The sequence below is a fragment of the Ranitomeya variabilis genome, chromosome 4, assembly GCF_051348905.1.
Source record: "Ranitomeya variabilis isolate aRanVar5 chromosome 4, aRanVar5.hap1, whole genome shotgun sequence".
Lineage (NCBI taxonomy): Eukaryota > Metazoa > Chordata > Amphibia > Anura > Dendrobatidae > Ranitomeya > Ranitomeya variabilis.
This window is the reverse complement of record NC_135235.1, coordinates 188,788,630-188,809,335: the sequence shown is the minus strand read 5'-3', so window position 1 is coordinate 188,809,335 and position 20,706 is coordinate 188,788,630. Positions and strand designations below refer to the sequence as shown.

The 20,706-nt window shown below is 43.2% G+C and overlaps 1 protein-coding gene across 1 annotated transcript in view; it reads left to right on the top strand.

Annotated features, from left to right (window-relative positions):
- PRKCG (protein kinase C gamma) overlaps window positions 1-20,706 on the top strand; it is a 708,823-nt gene that overhangs the window by 558,647 nt on the left and 129,470 nt on the right. Inside the window, exons 6-7 of the mRNA XM_077259484.1 lie at window positions 17,510-17,666; window positions 20,476-20,610. Of these exons, the coding sequence (XP_077115599.1) occupies window positions 17,510-17,666; window positions 20,476-20,610 (292 nt within the window). The remainder of the gene's footprint in view (window positions 1-17,509; window positions 17,667-20,475; window positions 20,611-20,706) is intronic.

Below are 20,706 nucleotides of genomic sequence, written 5' to 3'. Positions count from 1 at the left end.
TGTGGACTAGACTTTAATATGAGCTAATGTGGCCTACACAAATGTTAAGTGGTGTCACTGGTGTGTTTGGTGAACTTTATTATTTATTTATTTTTTGGGGACTGAACTGACAACAGAGAGAGCTGCAGTCACACGGAGACCGTGCAGACAGCCGTAAACAGCGCTGCAAGGCCCAAAAACCCTCCTCTACGTTATCCTATGTAGTGTTTTTCCACAAGTTAGCTGGAGACGGGTGGAAAGACACTAATAGGAATTTTTTGAAAAAATGTGCAGCAGTCTGCGCTACTTAAAACAAAAGGAAAATTGATTTTACGGTATGACACAGTGAAGAATCCTGAGCTGGAGACAACCAGGCTATGGCTGCTCACAGACTACAGGGCGAGCTGCAGTCACACGGAGACCGTGCAGACAGCCGTAAACGGCGCTGCAAGGCCCAAAAACCCTCCTCTACGTTATCCTATGTAGTGTTTTTCCACAAGTTAGCTGGAGACGGGTGGAAAGACACTAATAGGAATTTTTTGAAAAAATGCGCAGCAGCCTGCACTACTTAAAACAAAAGGAAAATTGATTTTATGGTATGACGCAGTGAAGAACCCTGAGCTGGAGACAACCAGGCTATGGCTGCTCACAGACTACAGGGCGAGCTGCAGTCACACGGAGACCGTGCAGACAGCCGTAAACGGCGCTGCAAGGCCCAAAAACCCTCCTCTACTTTATCATATGTAGTGTTTTTCCACAAGTTAGCTGGAGACGGGTGGAAAGACACTAATAGGATTTTTTTGAAAAAATGAGCAGCAGACTACACTACTTAAAACAAAAGGAAAATTGATTTTACGGTATGACGCAGTGAAGAACCCTGAGCTGGAGACAACCAGGCTATGGCTGCTCACAGACTACAGGGCGAGCTGCAGTCACACGGAGACCGTGCAGACAGCCGTAAACGGCGCTGCAAGGCCCAAAAACCCTCCTCTACTTTATCCTATGTAGTGTTTTTCCACAAGTTAGCTGGAGACGGGTGGAAAGACACTAATAGGATTTTTTTGAAAAAATGAGCAGCAGACTACACTACTTGAAAAAAAAAAAAAAACAGTATGAGGCAATGAACCACCCTCCCTGAACTGAATACAACCAGCTATGGATGGCCTATGTGGCTGCACTCAGACTAGAGAGTGGGCTGCACTCACACACACACACACACACACACAGACCTTGCAGATCGCTGTGAAAACAGCGCTACAAGGCAAAAGCAAGGTGAATAGTAGGTGAACACAGCGGTTGCTAAATTAGCCTTTGAAAAGCACAAAGAAGCAAATCGCTATCTCTAAACTGGCCCTCAGTCAGCAAACAGCGTCCTGTCACTAACTGAATTCACAGCAGAGTGAGCGCAAAATGGCGCCAGCGACTTTTAAACTGCATCATGACATCATTTCAGCAGCCAATCACAGCCATGCCAGTAGTTTCATGCCCTCCATGCTGAACAGGATGTGCCCACACTTGGAATCATTCTCATTGGCTGAATTTGTGCAGTTTGAATCTGGGAACTTCCGATTCCGGTATCCGATACGCGGCAAGTATCGGATCTCGGTATCGGAATTCCGATACCGCTAAGTATCGGCCGATACCCGATACTTGCGGTATCGGAATGCTCAACACTAGTCTTGACTGATCACAAAAACCTGATTTACCTCGAATCTGCCAAGCGCCTGATTCCTAGACAGGCTCGTTGGTCGCTGTTTTTCTCCCGTTTCAACTTTGTGGTCTCATACCTGCCTGGTTCGAAGAACGTGAAGGCTGATGCACTTTCTAGGAGTTTTGTGCCTGACTCTCCGGGAGTTTCTGAGCCGGCTGGTATTCTCAGAGAGGGAGTGCTTTTGTCTGCCATTTCCCCAGATTTGCGACGAGTGCTGCAGAAATTTCAGGCGGATAGACCTGACCGTTGTCCACCAGAGAGACTGTTTGTCCCGGATAGATGGACCAGCAGAGTTATTCCCGAGGTTCATTCTTCGGTGTTGGCGGGTCATCCTGGGATTTTTGGTACCAGAGATTTGGTGGCTCGGTCCTTCTGGTGGCCTTCCTTGTCGCGGGATGTGCGTTCCTTTGTGCAGTCTTGTGGGATTTGTGCTCGGGCTAAGCCTTGCTGTTCTCGTGCCAGCGGTTTGCTTTTGCCTTTGCCTGTCCCGAAAAGGCCTTGGACGCACATTTCCATGGATTTTATTTCGGATCTTCCAGTATCTCAGAAAATGTCTGTCATCTGGGTGGTGTGTGATCGTTTTTCCAAGATGGTCCATTTGGTGCCCTTGCCTAAGTTGCCTTCCTCCTCCGATTTGGTTCCTCTATTTTTTCAGAATGTGGTTCGCTTGCACGGCATTCCTGAAAATATTGTGTCTGATAGAGGATCCCAGTTTGTGTCCAGGTTTTAGCGGACTTTTTGTGCTAAGATGGGCATTGATTTATCTTTTTCGTCGGCCTTCCATCCTCAGACTAATGGCCAAACCGAGCGAACTAATCAGACGTTGGAAACTTATTTGAGATGTTTTGTTTCTGCTGATCAGGATGATTGGGTGACTTTTTTGCCATTGGCCGAGTTTGCCCTTAATAATCGGGCTAGTTCTGCTACTTTGGTTTCGCTTTTTTTCTGCAATTCTGGTTTCCATCCTCATTTTTCCTCGGGTCAGGTTGAGTCTTCTGACTGTCCTGGGGTGGATTCTGTGGTGGATAGGTTGCAGCAGATTTGGAACCATGTGGTGGACAATTTGAGGTTGTCACAGGAGAAGGCTCAGCGCTTTGCCAACCGCTGCCGCGGTGTGGGTCCCCGACTTCATGTTGGGGATTTGGTGTGGCTGTCTTCTCGGTATGTTCCTATGAAGGTCTCCTCTCCTAAATTCAAGCCTCGCTTCATCGGTCCTTATAAGATCTTGGAAATCCTTAACCCGGTGTCTTTTCGTTTGGATCTCCCAGTATCGTTTGCCATTCATAATGTGTTCCATAGGTCTTTGTTGCGGAGGTATGTGGTACCTGTGGTTCCTTCTGTTGAGCCTCCTGCTCCGGTGCTGGTCGAGGGTGAATTGGAGTACGTGGTGGAGAAGATTTTGGATTCTCGTATCTCTAGACGGAGGCTTCAGTATTTGGTGAAGTGGAAGGACTATGGTCAGGAGGATAATTCCTGGGTTGTCGCCTCTGATGTTCATGCGGCCGATTTGGTTCGTGCCTTCCACGCGGCTCATCCTGATCGCCCTGGGGGTCTTGATGAGGGTTCGGTGACCCCTCCTCAAGGGGGGGTACTGTTGTGAACTCTGTTTTTAGGCTCCCTCTAGTGGTCACAAGCGGTACTGTGTAGTGTTGTCTTTCTGCAGGTTGGCTGCATCAGCTGGTTCGTTATCCTTGGTTGGTTTCCTATTTAACTCACCTGGATACTCAGTTCCTTGCCTGCTATCAATGTATTCAGTGCTCTTCAGATTCCTTGTGATTACCTTGCTCCCAGCCTCTCCAAGACAAGCTAAGTTTTTGTCCGTTCATTTTTTGATTATCAGCATTCATCATGATTCTTGTCCAGCTTGCTAAGATGTGATCTCCTCGCTTGCTGGTTGCTCTAGGGGACTGAGTTTCTCCCCCACACCGTTAGTTGGTGCGGGGGTTCTTGAAATCTCAGTGTGGATATTTTGTTAGGGTTTTTTACTGACCGCACAGACCCCTTACTATTTTCTGCTATCTAGTATTAGTGGGCCTCATTTGCTGAATCTGTTTTCACCCCTGTGTATGTGCCTTCCTCTTACCTCACCGTTATTATTTGTTGGGGGCTTCTATATCTTTGGGGATTATTTCTCTGGAGGCAAGAGAGGTCTTTCTTTCTCTCTAGGGGTAGTTAGTTCCTCTGGCTGGCTCGAGACGTCTAGGATTTTTTAGGCACGTTCACCGGCTACTTCTAGTGTGTTTGGATAGGTTCAGATTTGCGGTCAGTCCAGTTTGCCACCTCCCTAGAGCTTGTCCTATGTTTGTTACTTAGCTGGAGTAATTTGTGATCCTCAACCACTAAGGATCATAACAGTACTGTATGTACTGTCTGTACTGTATGTTGTATGTACTATATGTTGTATCTTGTTTGTACTGTATGTACTGTATGTTGTATGTACTGTATGTTGTATGTTGTATGTACTGTATCTTGTATGTACTGTATGTACTGCATGTTGTATGTACTGTATGTTGTATGTACTGTATGTTGTATGTTTTTTTACTGTATGTTGTATGTACTGTATGTACTGCATGTTATATGTACTGTATACTGTATGTACTGTATGTAGTATGTACTGTATGTACTGTATGTTATATGTACTATATGTACTTTATGTACTTGTACTGTATGTTGTATGTACTGTATGTTGTTTGTTGTATGTACTGTATGTACTGTATGTTGCATGTACTGTATGTACTCTATGTACTGTATGTACTGTATGTTGTATGTACTGTATGTTATATGTACTGTATGTACTGTATGTACTATATGTTGTATGTACTGTATGTTGTATGTACTGTATGTACTGTATGTTGTATGTACTGTATGTATTGTATGTTATATGTACTGTATGTACTGTATGTTGAATGTACTGTATGTACTGTATGTTCCATGTACTGTATGTTGTATGTACTGTACGTTGTATGTTGTATGTACTGTATGTTGTATGTACTGTATGTACTCCATATTGTATGTGCTGTATGTACTGTATGTTGTATGTACAGTACAGACCAAAAGTTTGGTCACACCTTCTCATTTACATTTTTTTCTGTATTTTCATGACTATGAAAACTGTAAATTCATACTGAAGGTATCAAAACTATGAATTAACACATGTGGAATTATATATTTAACAAAAAAGTGTGAAACAACTGAAAATATGTTTTATATTCTATGTTCTTCAAAGTAGCCACCTTTTGCTTTGATGACTGCTTTGCACACTCTTGGCATTCTCTTGATGAGCTTGAAGAGTTAGTCACCGGAATTGGTCTTCCAACAATCTTGAAGGTGTTCCCAGAGACGCTTAGCACTTGTTGGCCCTTTTGCCTTCACTCTGCGGTCCAGCTCACCCCAAACCATCTTGATTGGGTTCAGGTCTGGTGACTGTGGAGGCCAGGTCATCTGGCGTAGCACCCCATCACTCTCCTTCTTGGTTAAATAGCCCTTACACAGCCTGGAGGTGTGTTTGGGGTCATTGTCCTCTTTAAAAATAAATGATGGTCCAATTAAAAGCAAACCGGATGGAATAGCATGCCGCTGCAAGATGCTGTGGTAGCCATGCTGGTTCAGTATGCCTTCAATTTTGAATAAATTCCCAACAGTGTCACAGCAAAGCTCCCCCACACCATCACACCTCCTCCTCCATGCTTCACAGTGGGAAGCTTCTCGGTGGGAACCAGGCATGTAGAGTCCATCCGTTCACCTTTTCTGCGTCACACAAAGACACGGTGGTTGGAACCAAAGACATCAAATTTGGACTCATCAGACCAAAGCACAGATTTCCACTGTTCTAATGTTCATTCCTTGTGTTCTTTAGCCAAAACAAGTATCTTCTGCTTGTTTCCTGTCCTTAGCAGTGGTTTCCTAGCAGCTATTTTACCATGAAGTCCTGTTGCACAAATACTCCTTTAAACAGTTGTTGTAGAGATGTGTCTGCTGCTAGAACTCTGTGTGGCATTGACCTGGTCTCTAATCTGAGCTGCTGTTAACCTGCGATTTCTGAGGCTGGTGACTCGGATAAACTTATCCTCAGAAGCAGAGGTGACTCTTGGTCTTCCTTTCCTGGGGCGGTCCTCATTTGAGCCAGTTTCTTTGTAGCGCTTGATGGTTTTTGCAACTGCACTTGGGAACACTTTCAAAGTTTTCCCAATTTTTTTGACTGACTGACCTTCATTTCAATGATGGCCACTCATTTTTTTTTTACTTAGCTGCTTTTTTCTTGCCATAATACAAATTTTAACAGTCTATTCAGTAGGACTATCAGCTGTGTATCCACCTGTATGTTGTATGTACTGTATGTACTGTATGTTGCATGTACTGTATGTTGTATGTTGAACTACTGTCCCATCATTGTCTAATGTGTCAATCACTGTCACTCTAGCAGGCATAGCAAGATGGGACAATGCCTGCACACACACACACGGACACCCCTGGCAGAGACCGGCACACCCACGGAATTTGATTCCCCTCCAAACCTCAGCCAGCGGGCGGCTCAGCCAATGAGCGGAGCCGCGCGGCTTTGGCAGGAGATTTGAATCCTGCGCCGCTCATTAGCTCAGCCGGCGGCAGCTCAGCCAGTGAGCGGTGCCGCGTGGCTTCGAGCGGCGCGGGATTCAAATCCCCCACCAAAGCCATGCAGCACAGCTCATTGGCTGAGCGCCCCTAACGGCGCTGTGAAAAAAGTTTATAGCACCCCCCAGAGTCAGAATTTCTGTGGGGTCTTGGTTACCGGGCGTCGCTGAGACCCCAGAGAACATGATTTTTACCGACCCTCGGGTTGCGATTGCCAGTAAATAACCGTTTACCGGCGGCTGCAAAAAACCCCAAAAAACACGATTTCCTATTTAATTTCTCTGTCTTCCGATGTGATCGCACATCAGATGACAGAGAAATGGAGTCCCCGATAGCCCCCCGATACTCACCCGTCTCCCCTGATGCTCCTCGTGGCTCCCGATGGGCGCCACCATCTTTTTCAGGGAAAAAAATGGTGGGTGCATGCTCAGTGTGCTCGTAGGCCGGCACCCGGAAGATCTTTGGGGTCTTGGCTGCGGGGGGTAGCCGAGACCCCAAAGAACATGATCCGGGTCGGGTTTTACAGACCCCTGTTTGGTGATCGCCGGTAAATAACCATTTACTGGTGACCACAAAAAGAAAAAAAAAGAGCTAGGGTTAGGGTTAGGGCTAGGGTTAGGGTTGGGGCTAAAGTTAGGGTTAGGGTTAGGGTTGGGGCTAAAGTTAGGGTTAGGGTTAGGGTTGGTGCTAAAGTTAGGGTTAGGGTTGGGGCTAAAGTTAGGGTTAGGGCTAGGGTTAGGGCTAAAGTTAGGGTTAGGGTTGGGGTGAAAGTTAGGGTTAGAGTTGGGATTAGGATTAGGGTTTGGATTAGGGTTAGGGTTGGTATTAGGGTTACGTTTGGGATTAGGGTTAGGTCTGGGATTAGGGTTAAGGGTAGGGTTGGGGTTAGGTTTTAGGTTAGGGTTGAGATTATGATTAGGTGTGTGTTGAGCTTAGGGATTTGATTAGGGTTAGGGTTGGGATTAGGGGTGTTTTGGCGTTAGGGTTGTGATTAGGGTTACGGTTAGGGTTGGGATTAGGGTTAGGGGTGTTTTGGGGTTAGTGTTTTGATTAGTGTTATGGATTGGGTTGGGATTAGCATTAGGGGTTTGTTGGGGTTATGGTTGGAGTTAGAATTGGGGGGTTTCCACTGTTTAGGTACATCAGGGTGTCTCCAAATGCGACAACCAATTTTGCGTTCAAAAAGTCAATTGGTGCTCCCCCCCTTCTGAACTCTGCTGTGCGCCCAAACAGTGGTTTACCTTCCCAGATGGGGTATCAGCGTACTCAGGACTGATTGGACAACAACTTTTGGGGTCCAGTTTCTCCTGTTACCCTTGCAAAAATAGGAAAAAAATTGGGGGCTAAAAAATCATTTTAGTGGGGAAAGAATGATTTTTTATTTTTATGGCTCTGCGTCAAACTTCTGTGAAGCACTTGGGCATTCAAAATGCTCACCACATATCTAGATAAGTTCCTTGGGGGTCTAATTTCCAAAATAGGGTCACTTGTGGGGGGTTCTACTGTTTAGGTACATCAGGGGCTCTGAAAATGCAACATGGCACCCGCAGACCATTCTATCAAAGTCTGCATTTTAAAACGTCACTACTTCCCTTCCGAGCCCTGATGTGTGGAAAAAAAATATATATATTTTCACGACTCTGCCTTATAAACTTCTGTGAAGCACTTGGGCATTCAAAGTGCTCACCACACATCTAGATCCGTTCCTTGGGGGGTCTAGTTTCCAAAATGGGGTCACTTGTGGGGGGTTTCTACTGTTTAGGTACATCAGGGGCTCTGCAAACGCAACATAACGCGTTCCAAAACGGCGCGCCTTCTGTCATGATCTCCATGGCCAGAGAACTAGCATAAGCCTATATAGGAACAAGCTCTTGGAAGATGGTAACTGTACTGACCATGAACTAAACCTTACCGCACAACTAGAAGTAGCCAGGTAGCATGTCCTACTTTTTATCCCTATATGCCCAGCGCCGGCCGGAGAACTAAATAATGCTAGCAGAGGGAAATATAAGACCTGACTCACCTCTAGAGAAATGCCCAAAAAGGAGACAGAGGCCCCCCACATATATTGGCGGTGATTTTAGATGAAATAACAAACGCAGCAGGAAAATAGTTTTAGCAAATTTGAGGTCCGCTTTCTAGATAGCAGAAGACAGAAAGCACACTTTCATGGTCAGTAGAAAACCCTAACAAAACACCATCCAGAAATTACTTTAGGACTCTGGCATTAACTCATAATACCAGAGTGGCAATTCCTGATCAACAAGAGCTTTCCAGACACAGTAACGAAACTGCAGCTGTGAACTGGAACCAAAAAACAAAAACAAACAAGGACGAAAGTCCAACTTATCTAGTAGATGTCTGGGAGCAGGAACAAGCACAGAGAGGCTTCTGATAACATTGTTGACCGGCAAGCAACTAACAGAGAAGCCAGGTTATATAGCGACACCCAGATCTGATGAGAACAGGTGAACAGGAAAGATGATGACACAAGTTCAATTCCACCAGTAGCCACCGGGGGAGCCCAGAATCCAAATTCACAACAGTACCCCCCCCTCAAGGAGGGGGCACCGAACCCTCACCAGAACCACCAGGGCGATCAGGATGGGCCCTATGAAAGGCACGAACCAGATCGGAGGCATGAACATCAGATGCAGTGACCCAAGAATTATCCTCCTGGCCGTATCCCTTCCACTTGACCAGATACTGGAGTCTCCGTCTGGAAACACGGGAGTCTAGGATTTTCTCCACAACGTACTCCAACTCACCCTCAACCAACACCGGAGCAGGAGGCTCAACGGAAGGCACAACCGGTGCCTCATACCTGCGCAATAACGACCGATGAAAAACGTTATGAATAGAAAAGGATGCAGGGAGGTCTAAACGGAAGGAAACAGGGTTAAGAATCTCTAATATTTTATACGGACCGATGAACCGAGGCTTAAACTTAGGAGATGAGACCCTCATAGGGACAAAACGAGAAGACAACCACACCAAATCTCCAACACAAAGCCGAGGACCAACACGACGGTGACGGTTGGCAAAAAGCTGAGTCTTCTCCTGGGACAACTTCAAATTGTCCATCACCTGCCCCCAGATATGATGCAATCTCTCCATCACCGCATCCACTCCAGGACAATCCGAGGATTCCACCTGACCGGAGGAAAATCGAGGATGGAACCCCGAATTACAGAAAAACGGGGACACCAAGGTGGCAGAGCTGGCCCGATTATTGAGGGCGAACTCCGCCAATGGCAAAAAAGCAACCCAATCATCCTGGTCAGCAGACACAAAACACCTCAGATATGTCTCCAGGGTCTGATTAGTCCGCTCGGTCTGGCCATTAGTCTGAGGGTGAAAAGCAGACGAAAAAGACAAATCTATGCCCATCCTAGCACAGAATGCCCGCCAAAATCTAGACACAAATTGGGTTCCTCTGTCAGAAACGATATTCTCAGGAATACCATGCAAACGAACAACATTTTGAAAAAACAGGGGAACCAACTCGGAAGAAGAAGGCAATTTGGGCAGGGGAACCAAATGGACCATCTTAGAAAAACGGTCACACACCACCCAGATGACAGACATCTTCTGGGAAACAGGCAGATCTGAAATAAAATCCATCGAGATGTGCGTCCAAGGCCTCTTAGGAATAGGCAAGGGCAACAATAATCCACTAGCCCGAGAACAACAAGGCTTGGCCCGAGCACAAACGTCACAAGACTGCACAAAGCCTCGCACATCTCGTGACAGGGAAGGCCACCAGAAGGATCTTGCCACCAAATCCCTGGTACCAAAAATTCCAGGATGACCTGCCAATGCAGAAGAATGCACCTCAGAGATGACTCTACTGGTCCAATCATCAGGAACAAACAGCCTATCAGGCGGACAACGATCCGGTCTATCCGCCTGAAACTCCTGCAAGGCCCGCCGCAGGTCTGGAGAAACGGCTGACAAAATAACTCCATCCTTAAGGATACCTGTGGGCTCAGAGTTGCCGGGTGAATCAGGCTCAAAACTCCTAGAAAGGGCATCCGCCTTAACATTCTTAGAACCCGGTAGGTATGACACCACAAAATTAAACCGAGAAAAAAATAATGACCAGCGCGCCTGTCTAGGATTCAGGCGCCTGGCGGTCTCAAGATAAATCAAATTTTTGTGGTCAGTCAATACCACCACCTGATGTCTGGCCCCCTCAAGCCAATGGCGCCACTCCTCAAACGCCCACTTCATGGCCAAAAGCTCCCGATTCCCAACATCATAATTCCGCTCAGCGGGCGAAAATTTACGGGAAAAGAAGGCACAAGGCCTCATCACGGAGCAGTCAGAACTTTTCTGCGACAACACTGCCCCAGCTCCGATCTCAGAAGCGTCGACCTCAACCTGAAAAGGAAGAGCCACATCAGGCTGACGCAACACAGGGGCAGAAGAAAAACGGCGCTTAAGCTCCTGAAAGGCCTCCACAGCATCAGGGGACCAATTAGCAACATCAGCACCCTGTCTAGTCAAATCGGTCAATGGCTTAACGACATCCGAAAAACCAGAAATAAATCGACGATAAAAGTTGGCAAAGCCCAAAAATTTCTGAAGACTTTTAAGAGAAGAGGGCTGCGTCCAATCACAAATAGCTTGAACCTTGACAGGATCCATCTCAATGGAAGAGGGAGAAAAAATATATCCCAAAAAGGAAATTCTCTGAACCCCAAATACGCACTTAGAACCCTTGACACACAGAGAATTAGACCGCAAAACCTGAAAAACCCTCTTAACTTGCTGGACATGAGAGTCCCAGTCATCCGAAAAAATCAGAATATCATCCAGATACACTATCATAAATTTATCCAAAAAATCGCGGAAAATATCATGCATAAAGGACTGGAAGACTGAAGGGGCATTAGAAAGACCAAAAGGCATCACCAAATACTCAAAGTGGCCCTCGGGCGTATTAAATGCGGTTTTCCACTCATCCCCCTGCCTGATCCGCACCAAATTATACGCCCCACGGAGATCAATCTTAGAGAACCACTTGGCCCCCTTTATGCGAGCAAACAAATCAGTCAGCAACGGCAATGGGTATTGATATTTAACCGTGATTTTATTCAAAAGCCGATAATCAATACATGGTCTCAAAGAGCCGTCTTTTTTTGACACAAAGAAAAAACCGGCTCCTAAGGGAGATGACGATGGACGAATATGTCCCTTTTCCAAGGACTCCTTTATATATTCTCGCATAGCAGCATGTTCAGGCACAGACAGATTAAATAAACGACCCTTTGGGTATTTACTACCCGGAATTAAATCTATAGCACAATCGCACTCACGGTGCGGAGGTAGTGAACCCAGCTTGGGTTCTTCAAAGACGTCACGATAATCAGACAGGAACTCAGGGATTTCAGAGGGAATAGATGATGAAATGGAAACCAAAGGTACGTCCCCATGAGTCCCCCTACATCCCCAGCTCAACACAGACATAGCTCTCCAGTCAAGGACTGGGTTGTGAGACTGCAGCCATGGCAATCCTAGCACCAAATCATCATGTAGATTATACAGCACCAGAAAACGAATAGTCTCCTGGTGATCCGGATTAATACGCATAGTTACTTGTGTCCAGTATTGTGGTTTATTATTAGCCAATGGGGTGGAGTCAATCCCCTTCAGAGGAATAAGAGTCTCCAAAGGCTCTAAATCATACCCACAACGATTGGCAAAGGACCAATCCATAAGACTCAAAGCGGCGCCAGAGTCGATATAGGCGTCCGTGGTAATAGATGACAAAGAGCAAATCAGGGTCACAGACAAAATAAATTTAGACTGTAAAGTGCCAATGGAAACGGATTTATCAAGCTTTTTAGTACGCTTAGAGCATGCTGATATAACATGAGTAGAATCCCCACAATAGAAACACAACCCATTTTTCCGTCTAAAATTCTGCCGCTCGCTTCTGGACAGAATTCTATCACACTGCATGCTTTCTGGCGTCTTCTCAGTGGACACCGCCAGATGGTGCACTGGTTTGCGCTCCCGCAGACGCCTATCGATCTGAATGGCCATTGTCATGGACTCATTCAGACCCGCAGGCACAGGGAACCCCACCATAACATCCTTAATGGCATCAGAGAGACCCTCTCTGAAAGTAGCCGCCAAGGCACACTCATTCCACTGAGTATGCACAGACCATTTACGGAATCTTTGGCAGTAAATTTCCGCTTCATCTTGCCCCTGAGATAGGGACATCAAAGTTTTTTCTGCCTGAAGTTCCAAATGAGGTTCCTCATAGAGCAACCCCAAGGCCAGAAAAAACGCATCCACATTGCGCAACGCAGGATCCCCTGGTGCCAATGAAAAAGCCCAGTCTTGAGGGTCGCCGCGGAGCAAGGAAATCACAATCCCAACCTGCTGTGCAGGGTCTCCAGCAGAACGAGATTTCAGGGACAAAAATAACTTGCAATTATTTCTAAAATTCTGAAAGCCAGATCTATTCCCTGAGAAGAATTCCGGCAAAGGAATTCTCGGCTCTGATACCGGAGCATGAACAACAAAATCTTGCAAACTTTGTACTTTCGTGGCGAGATTATTCAAACCTGCAGTTACACTCTGAAGATCCATTATAGACAGGTGCACACAGAGCCATTCAAAGATTAGAAGGAGAGAGAAAAAAAAGAAAGACTGCAGCATAGACAGACTGGCAAGTGATCCAATTAAGAGCACAAAAAAAAAACAAAAAAAAAAAAAAACAAACTCTCAGCAGACTTCTTATTTCTCTCCTTTCTCAGCCAAGGATTTTAACCCTTTAGTGGGCCGGTCAAACTGTCATGATCTCCATGGCCAGAGAACTAGCATAAGCCTATATAGGAACAAGCTCTTGGAAGATGGTAACTGTACTGACCATGAACTAAACCTTACCGCACAACTAGAAGTAGCCAGGTAGCATGTCCTACTTTTTATCCCTATATGCCCAGCGCCGGCCGGAGAACTAAATAATGCTAGCAGAGGGAAATATAAGACCTGACTCACCTCTAGAGAAATGCCCAAAAAGGAGACAGAGGCCCCCCACATATATTGGCGGTGATTTTAGATGAAATAACAAACGCAGCAGGAAAATAGTTTTAGCAAATTTGAGGTCCGCTTTCTAGATAGCAGAAGACAGAAAGCACACTTTCATGGTCAGTAGAAAACCCTAACAAAACACCATCCAGAAATTACTTTAGGACTCTGGCATTAACTCATAATACCAGAGTGGCAATTCCTGATCAACAAGAGCTTTCCAGACACAGTAACGAAACTGCAGCTGTGAACTGGAACCAAAAAACAAAAACAAACAAGGACGAAAGTCCAACTTATCTAGTAGATGTCTGGGAGCAGGAACAAGCACAGAGAGGCTTCTGATAACATTGTTGACCGGCAAGCAACTAACAGAGAAGCCAGGTTATATAGCGACACCCAGATCTGATGAGAACAGGTGAACAGGAAAGATGATGACACAAGTTCAATTCCACCAGTAGCCACCGGGGGAGCCCAGAATCCAAATTCACAACAGCCTTCCCTTTCGAGTACTGCCATGCGCCCAAACAGTGGTCCCCCCCCACATATTGGGTATCAGCCTACTCAGCATAAATGGCACAATAAATTTTGGTGTCCAATTTTTCCTGTTACCCTTGTGAAAGTAAAAATCTGGGGGTGAAAAGATCATTTTGTGGAAAAAATATGATTTTTTTTATTTTCATGGCTCTACATTATAAACTTCTGTGAAGCAGTTGGGGGTTCATAGTGCTCACCACACATCTAGATAAGCTCTTTGGGGGTCTAGTTTCCTACTGTTTAGGTACATCAGGAGCTCTGCAAATGCAACATGCATTTTAAAACATTACTACTTCCCTTCCGAGCCCCGATGTGTGCCAAACAGTGGTCCCCCCACATATGGGGTATCAGCATACTCATGACAAGCTGGACAACAAATTTTGGGGTCCAATTTCTCCTGTTACCCTTGTGAAAATAACAAATTTTGAGCTAAAAAATCATTTTTGAGGAAAAAAAAAAGGATTTTTTTATTTTAATGGCTCTGCATTATAAAGTTCTGTGAAGCATTTGGACATTCAAAGTGCTCACCACACATCTAGATAAGTTCCTTGGAGCATCTTGTTTCCAAAATGGTGTAAATTTTGGGGGGTTTCCACTGTTTAGGCACATCAGGGGCTCTCCAAACGCAACATGGCGTCCGATCTCAATTCCAGCCAATTCTGCATTGATAAAGTAAAACGGCGCTCCTTCTTTTCCAAGCCCTGCCGTGCTTCCAAACAGTGGTTTACCCCCACATATGGGGTATCCGCTTATTCAGGAGAAATTGCACAACAAATTCTGTGGTTCATTTTCTCTTTTTACACTTGTGAAAATAAAAAAAATTGATTCTGAAGTAAAATGTTTGTAAAAAAAAGTTAAATGTTCATTTTTTCCTTCCACATTGTTTCAGTTATTGTGAAGCACGTCAAGGGTTAATAAACTTCTTAAATGTGGTTTTGAGCATCTTGAGGGTTATAGTTTTCAGAATGGTGTCAAGTTTGGGTATTTTCTGTCATATACACCCCTCAAAGTGACTTTAAATGTGAGATGGTCCCTAAAAAAATGGTTTTGTAAATTTTGTTGTAAAAATGAGAAATTGCTGGTCAAATTTTAACCCTTATAACTTCCTAACAAAAAAAAAATGTTGTTTCCAAAATTGTGCTGATGTAAAGTAGACATGTGGGAAATGTTATTTATTAACTATTTTGTGTGACATATCTCTCTGATTTAAGGGCATAAAAATTCAACATTTGAAAATTGCAAAATTATAAAAATTTTCGCCATATTTCCGTTTTTTTCATAAATAATCGCAAGTAATGTCGAAGAAATGTTACCACTAACATGAAGTACAATATGTCACAAAAAAAAATCTCAGAGTCAGCAGGATCCGTTAAAGCGTTCCAGAGTTATAACCTCATAAAATGACAGTGGTCAGAATTGTAAAAATTGGCCCAGTCATTAAGTACCAAATTGGCTGTGTCACTAAGGGGTTAATGAAAAGTACTTTTTCCTGGAGAAAAACAAAACAAAATAAAACAAAAAATAAAAAAAAAATGTACAATCATTTGCCCCAGATGAAACTTTAATTCTGTCTTTCAGGGTTCTTGAGCTTTATTTAGTCCCAGAGAACCTTTTAACCATAGTACGTTGCTTATTAGAGTCAGCAGGAAGGGATTTGCAGAAAACATGATTTTTTTTTCACCAAGTCTGTTTGATTGCTTCCATGAGAACAATCATTTCAGGGCAAAGGTTAATCTCATGTGCATTTGAGAGCACATATCCAGTGTATCACACATCTTAAACCATTTCCCTATAATCCCTTTTGTTCTTGTGTATAAATAGGACTGGAACAGAATAAAAAATAAAACACTCTACAATTAGACATTTAATTTCTTATAGTTGAGTAAATTTTCAAAAATATCAAAACTACAAAGCTTTCCTATTCTTTAAGAAATTGCCTACATAAAAAATCAATGACGAAACTCAATAAATGGGCAATTAAAGTGTTGCCTCACAACCAGGTACAACTGCTTTTAGCGCACATATCAATGTAATATTCTCGGGAACACTCTCAATTCTTATGCTACATAACATTCCATCTATTCTTTCTGAGTGAGAGGTTCTTCTTCATCACCATTCTGTCACTATCAACCACTTCACCTCGTTTGCCATTTTTTTCATTTTCATTTTTTCCTCCCCTTCTTCCAAGAGCATTAACTTTTTTATATTTCCATTAATATGACAGTATGAGGGCTTGTTTTTTTGTGGTATTTTTAAATGGTACCATTGATTGATACCATATAGTGTACTAGAAAATGTGAAAAAATTCCATGTTCGGTGAAATTGCAAAAGAAAAGTGCATTTCCACAATTACTTTTCTTTTTTATTTACCATGTTCACCATGTGATAAAACTAACCTGCCAATATAATTCTCCAGGTCAGTACGAGTATACAGATACAAAATGTGTATAGTTTATTTTCGATTTAAGTGGTGAAAAAAAAAAAAAATCTAAATTTCATATGAAAAATTGTTTGTGCTTATGTCGCCTTTTTCTGAAACCAGTAGCGTTTTCATTTTTCAGGATCTTTGCCTGGGTGATGACTTAATTTTTTTGCCCTAAGATGACATTTTTATTAATACCATTTTCGGTTAGATACGATGTTCTGATTGTCTCTTATTGCATTTTATTCCAATGTTTCAGCAGCCAAAAAAAGGTAATTCTAGTGTTTCTATTTTTTTTCCCATTACATCTTTTACCGATCAGATTAATTTAGTTTTTCGATATGCCAGACATTTCTGAAAGCAACAATACCAAATATGTTTATTTTCTTTTATAATTGTTTTATTTCCTATGGAGAAATAAAATAAAGGGGGGTGATTTGAACTTTTGTGTTTTTTATTTTTTCCATATTTTTAAAACCTTTTTTTTTCACTTTTTTTCTTTTTTTTTTTTACCTTAGAAGATGAGCTGGAGTACACAAAAGTATCATAATAATAATAATAATCGGTGCCCCACCGATCACATGACATGGGCCCCTGGCCTGCGCCAGCTGACATGGTTTAAATCCTATTGTCAGTAATTGACTGCGGGATTTAACTGGTTAACAGCCGAGGGTGGAGATCCGATCCACCCGCAGCTGTTAAAGGCACTTGATGGCTGATTAAATCAGCTGTCGTGTGTAGGGGAAGATGCGGCTCAGCGTGGACACTGCATATGACGTAACTATACCACCAGAGAATCCCGACAGTGCGCACACTGCATAATGTCTGGATTCACAAGTCTGCAGTCACATACAGTGACTTTACCCCCAAACCTTTAACTGTTTGTTTTGTTGGGGTAAGATACAGTAACTCACTGGAGCATGTCAAAAGGTTTTTTTTATGGGAGGTTGGGACAAAATGTACGACTTTCTGGAAAACAACGCCTGCACTGAGAAAGGTGGCAGTATTGGTTCATACATGAAGATCCTGGTCACAGGTTCCATTTTAGTAAAGTGATTTCCAGATTGCCTGTTTAGCACATTATCTATCAAAAGATTGAGTTGTCTAGAAATGCAGTGACCAATTAATGCATCAACATATTTTATTGGTCATTCATGGAGTTTTCTAACAGTAATGTATTTCTATTTCATGTTATTTTGTTTCTTCAGTTGGAGAAGCTCGAAATCTTATCCCAATGGATCCCAATGGCTTGTCAGATCCTTATGTGAAGCTGAAGCTCATACCTGACCCAAAGAACATGACCAAACAGAAAACCAGGACTGTCAAATCCACGCTTAATCCATTGTGGAATGAAGCCTTTATTTTGTATGAAGCATATCTTTACAATTACTGTTGTGTGCCGAATGTAGATGTTTAGCTGACAAATATTAGCAAGTTTTTTTTTTAAGGGATTAAGGTGCCTCTACAATTTAGCTTATTTACTTGTGTGACTGCTATTTTATCCAACTCCCCCATAAATAGCCTAAGGGTGCATTGACATTGCGCAATTATTGGGAATGAGTGTTCCAAAGAACATTCGTTTTTGGAAACCATACAGTGTAAACTGGCTACCAATCACCCGATGAATTAGCAAAATGCTTATTCCACAGGAAGATTGATTTTTAAGCTTGCATAAAAAAATATTTAGAATTGAGAGTCCTCAGTGGTCTAAATATTTTTCTATCTACTGGCTAACACGGTACCAAGATATATATTTTTACTGTATTAAGCTTGCATAAAAAAATCATTGTTCTCGGCAGCACATCCTGTGTAAACAGCGCATGTGCTGTCGAGAACAAGTGAGCCTATTACTTATTGTTCTGTGCCCACAGTAAGGGTGGTCAGCCTTTCTAAACAAGCTTTAAACAATCTCTAATCAGCAAACATGTAGTGATGGTTTAACAGCCATCATTGACCAGTGTAAATGGGACGTAACACTCTGTGTTTTCACTCAGATTACATGATGATTCTCAGGAAGCCCTCATTCACATCAGATGGTTGGCCTACATTATTTAATGTGTCTAAGTGGCTTTATGGAATGCTGCTATGTATATACTGTATTATCACACAAGACCATGCACAGCATCCAGTATGCCTCCACATAGAGAACACAGACAACCATACATCTTATGTAACTCCACATAAAATATCTAGTGCCATTATAGGAAGGGGAGCAAGACCAACTGACCAGATGTAGAAGCTCTCTGTAGGGTAAAGGCTCAGAAGGTGCATTTGCTTTATTAGCAAAGGAAGGGCCATGGAAATTCAAAGATAGCAGAGGCACTGATTGAAGAGTTGACCTCAGAAGGAAAGGGAGTGAGGACATAAAGTGGCAGCACAGCATCTCTGTGCTTAGCACTATAGCCTAGTAGAGATTTGGTCCTGGGTAGAAAAGTCATCAGTAGGGATGAGCAGACTCATGGATGTTCGGATTCATTGGGTTTAACAAAGCTTTTGTCCAAAGTTCAGTTCATTTGCCAGAACTCAACCAGAACTTGAACCAAAATCCATAGAACTCAGTGGGGACCTGAACTTTGGTGCTGTAAAAGGGCTTATAAAATGGTTGTAGTAAGGGCTATGTGTCTCTCCCTCTCTCTCTCTGCCGGAATTCCGAAAACTAATACGGACTTCCGGGAGAACTCTATGTTTGGACCTCAGCGCCGTACACTAGGTGTTTGGTACAAACCCTGAACTTTTCATTTCGGGTTTGCTCATCTCTAGTCATTAGTCAACTGGCATTAAGTTAAACTTTCATGTCAGAGATGGGAATAACTTCTTCTGGTCACGGTGACCAGAGGAGGGTTTAGAAAACAGCCGAATGCGCACTGTTTATGTATCTATTATAAAAATGAATGAGAAATACCAAAACAGCATTGCAAAATATACTATGCTGTTTCCACAACTCATCCATTATGCCAAGAGTATAGCTTACTTTGCTAAGGTGCATAAAATACCTTATGGAAAGTATATTAGTAGAATTTTAAATGCATGTACATTAGAAAATTGTTTCACTTCTTCTCAAATACCATAGTCCATCACTATAACTGAGACCTTTAGGCTGTGTGCACACGTAGCAAATTTTTCACATTTTTTCGTGTTTTTTCGCTATAAAAACCACGAAAAAACCGCTCACATTAAGCATCCTATTTAATAGAATGCAATCCGCATTTTTTGTGCACATGCTGCGTTGTTTTCCTGAGCGGAATCGCATTCCCGAAAAAAACGCAGCATGTTCATTAAATTTGCAGAATCGTGGGGATTCCGCACACCTAGGAATGCATTGATCTGCTTACTTCCCGCATAGGGCTATGCCCACCATGCGGGAAGTAAGCAGATCATTTGCGGTTGGTACCCAGGGTGGAGGAGAGGAGACTTTCCTCCACGGACTGGGCACCATATAAGTGGTAAAAAAAAAGAATTAAATAAAAAATCGTGATATACTCACCTTCTGATGGCCCCGGAGTCTCCCCGCCTCTCAGCGGTGCACGAGGCTGCTTCCGTTCCCAGGGATGCTTTGTGTGTGTGAAGGACCTGCGATGACGTCACGGACCACGATGACATCGCGGTCACGTGACCGTGACGTCATCGCAGGTCCTTCACACACAGCATCTATAGGAACGGAAGCCGCTGAGATCGGCTGCCATCGGAAGGTGAGAATAACCATTTTTTTAATTTTTTTATTATTTTTAACATTATATCTTTTTACTATTGATGTTGCATAGGCAGCAGCAATAGTAAAAAGTTGGTCACACTTGTCAAGCACTATGTTTGACTAGTGTGACCAACCTGTCAATCAGTTTTCGAAGCGATGCTACAGATCGCTTGGAAAACGCTAGCATTCTGCAAGCTAATTATGCTTGCAAAACGCTAGTTTTTAGCAGGAATATGCATGCCAATTCCGCATGCGATATACCCGCGGCAAGAGTTGCAGAATTGCCACGGAAATTTCCACGGCAATTGTGCGAAGTGTGCACTTAGCCTTAAAGATCTTTTGATACGTGAAGAGACATTATCTATCTATAAACATACATTGTTCTTCACTTACCATAGGCATAACATTGCTTTTTTATGAAATTTTTACAATGATTATTTATACAAAGCATTAATTTTACTTTTTTTTATTTGGATTCCTAAGCTCCCTAAAGCAAGGGGATGAAGACAGACGTCTCTCAGTAGAAGTTTGGGACTGGGATCGCACGTCACGCAATGACTTTATGGGCTCCATGTCATTTGGTGTCTCAGAAATCATGAAGAATGCTGTGGATGGCTGGTAATTACTTTAGATCTATTGTTTTTTACTTCCATGTACATTGTGGTGCAGACGATGGGTCGCTTACCATTCAGTGATTAGTCAGTTAATGTGATG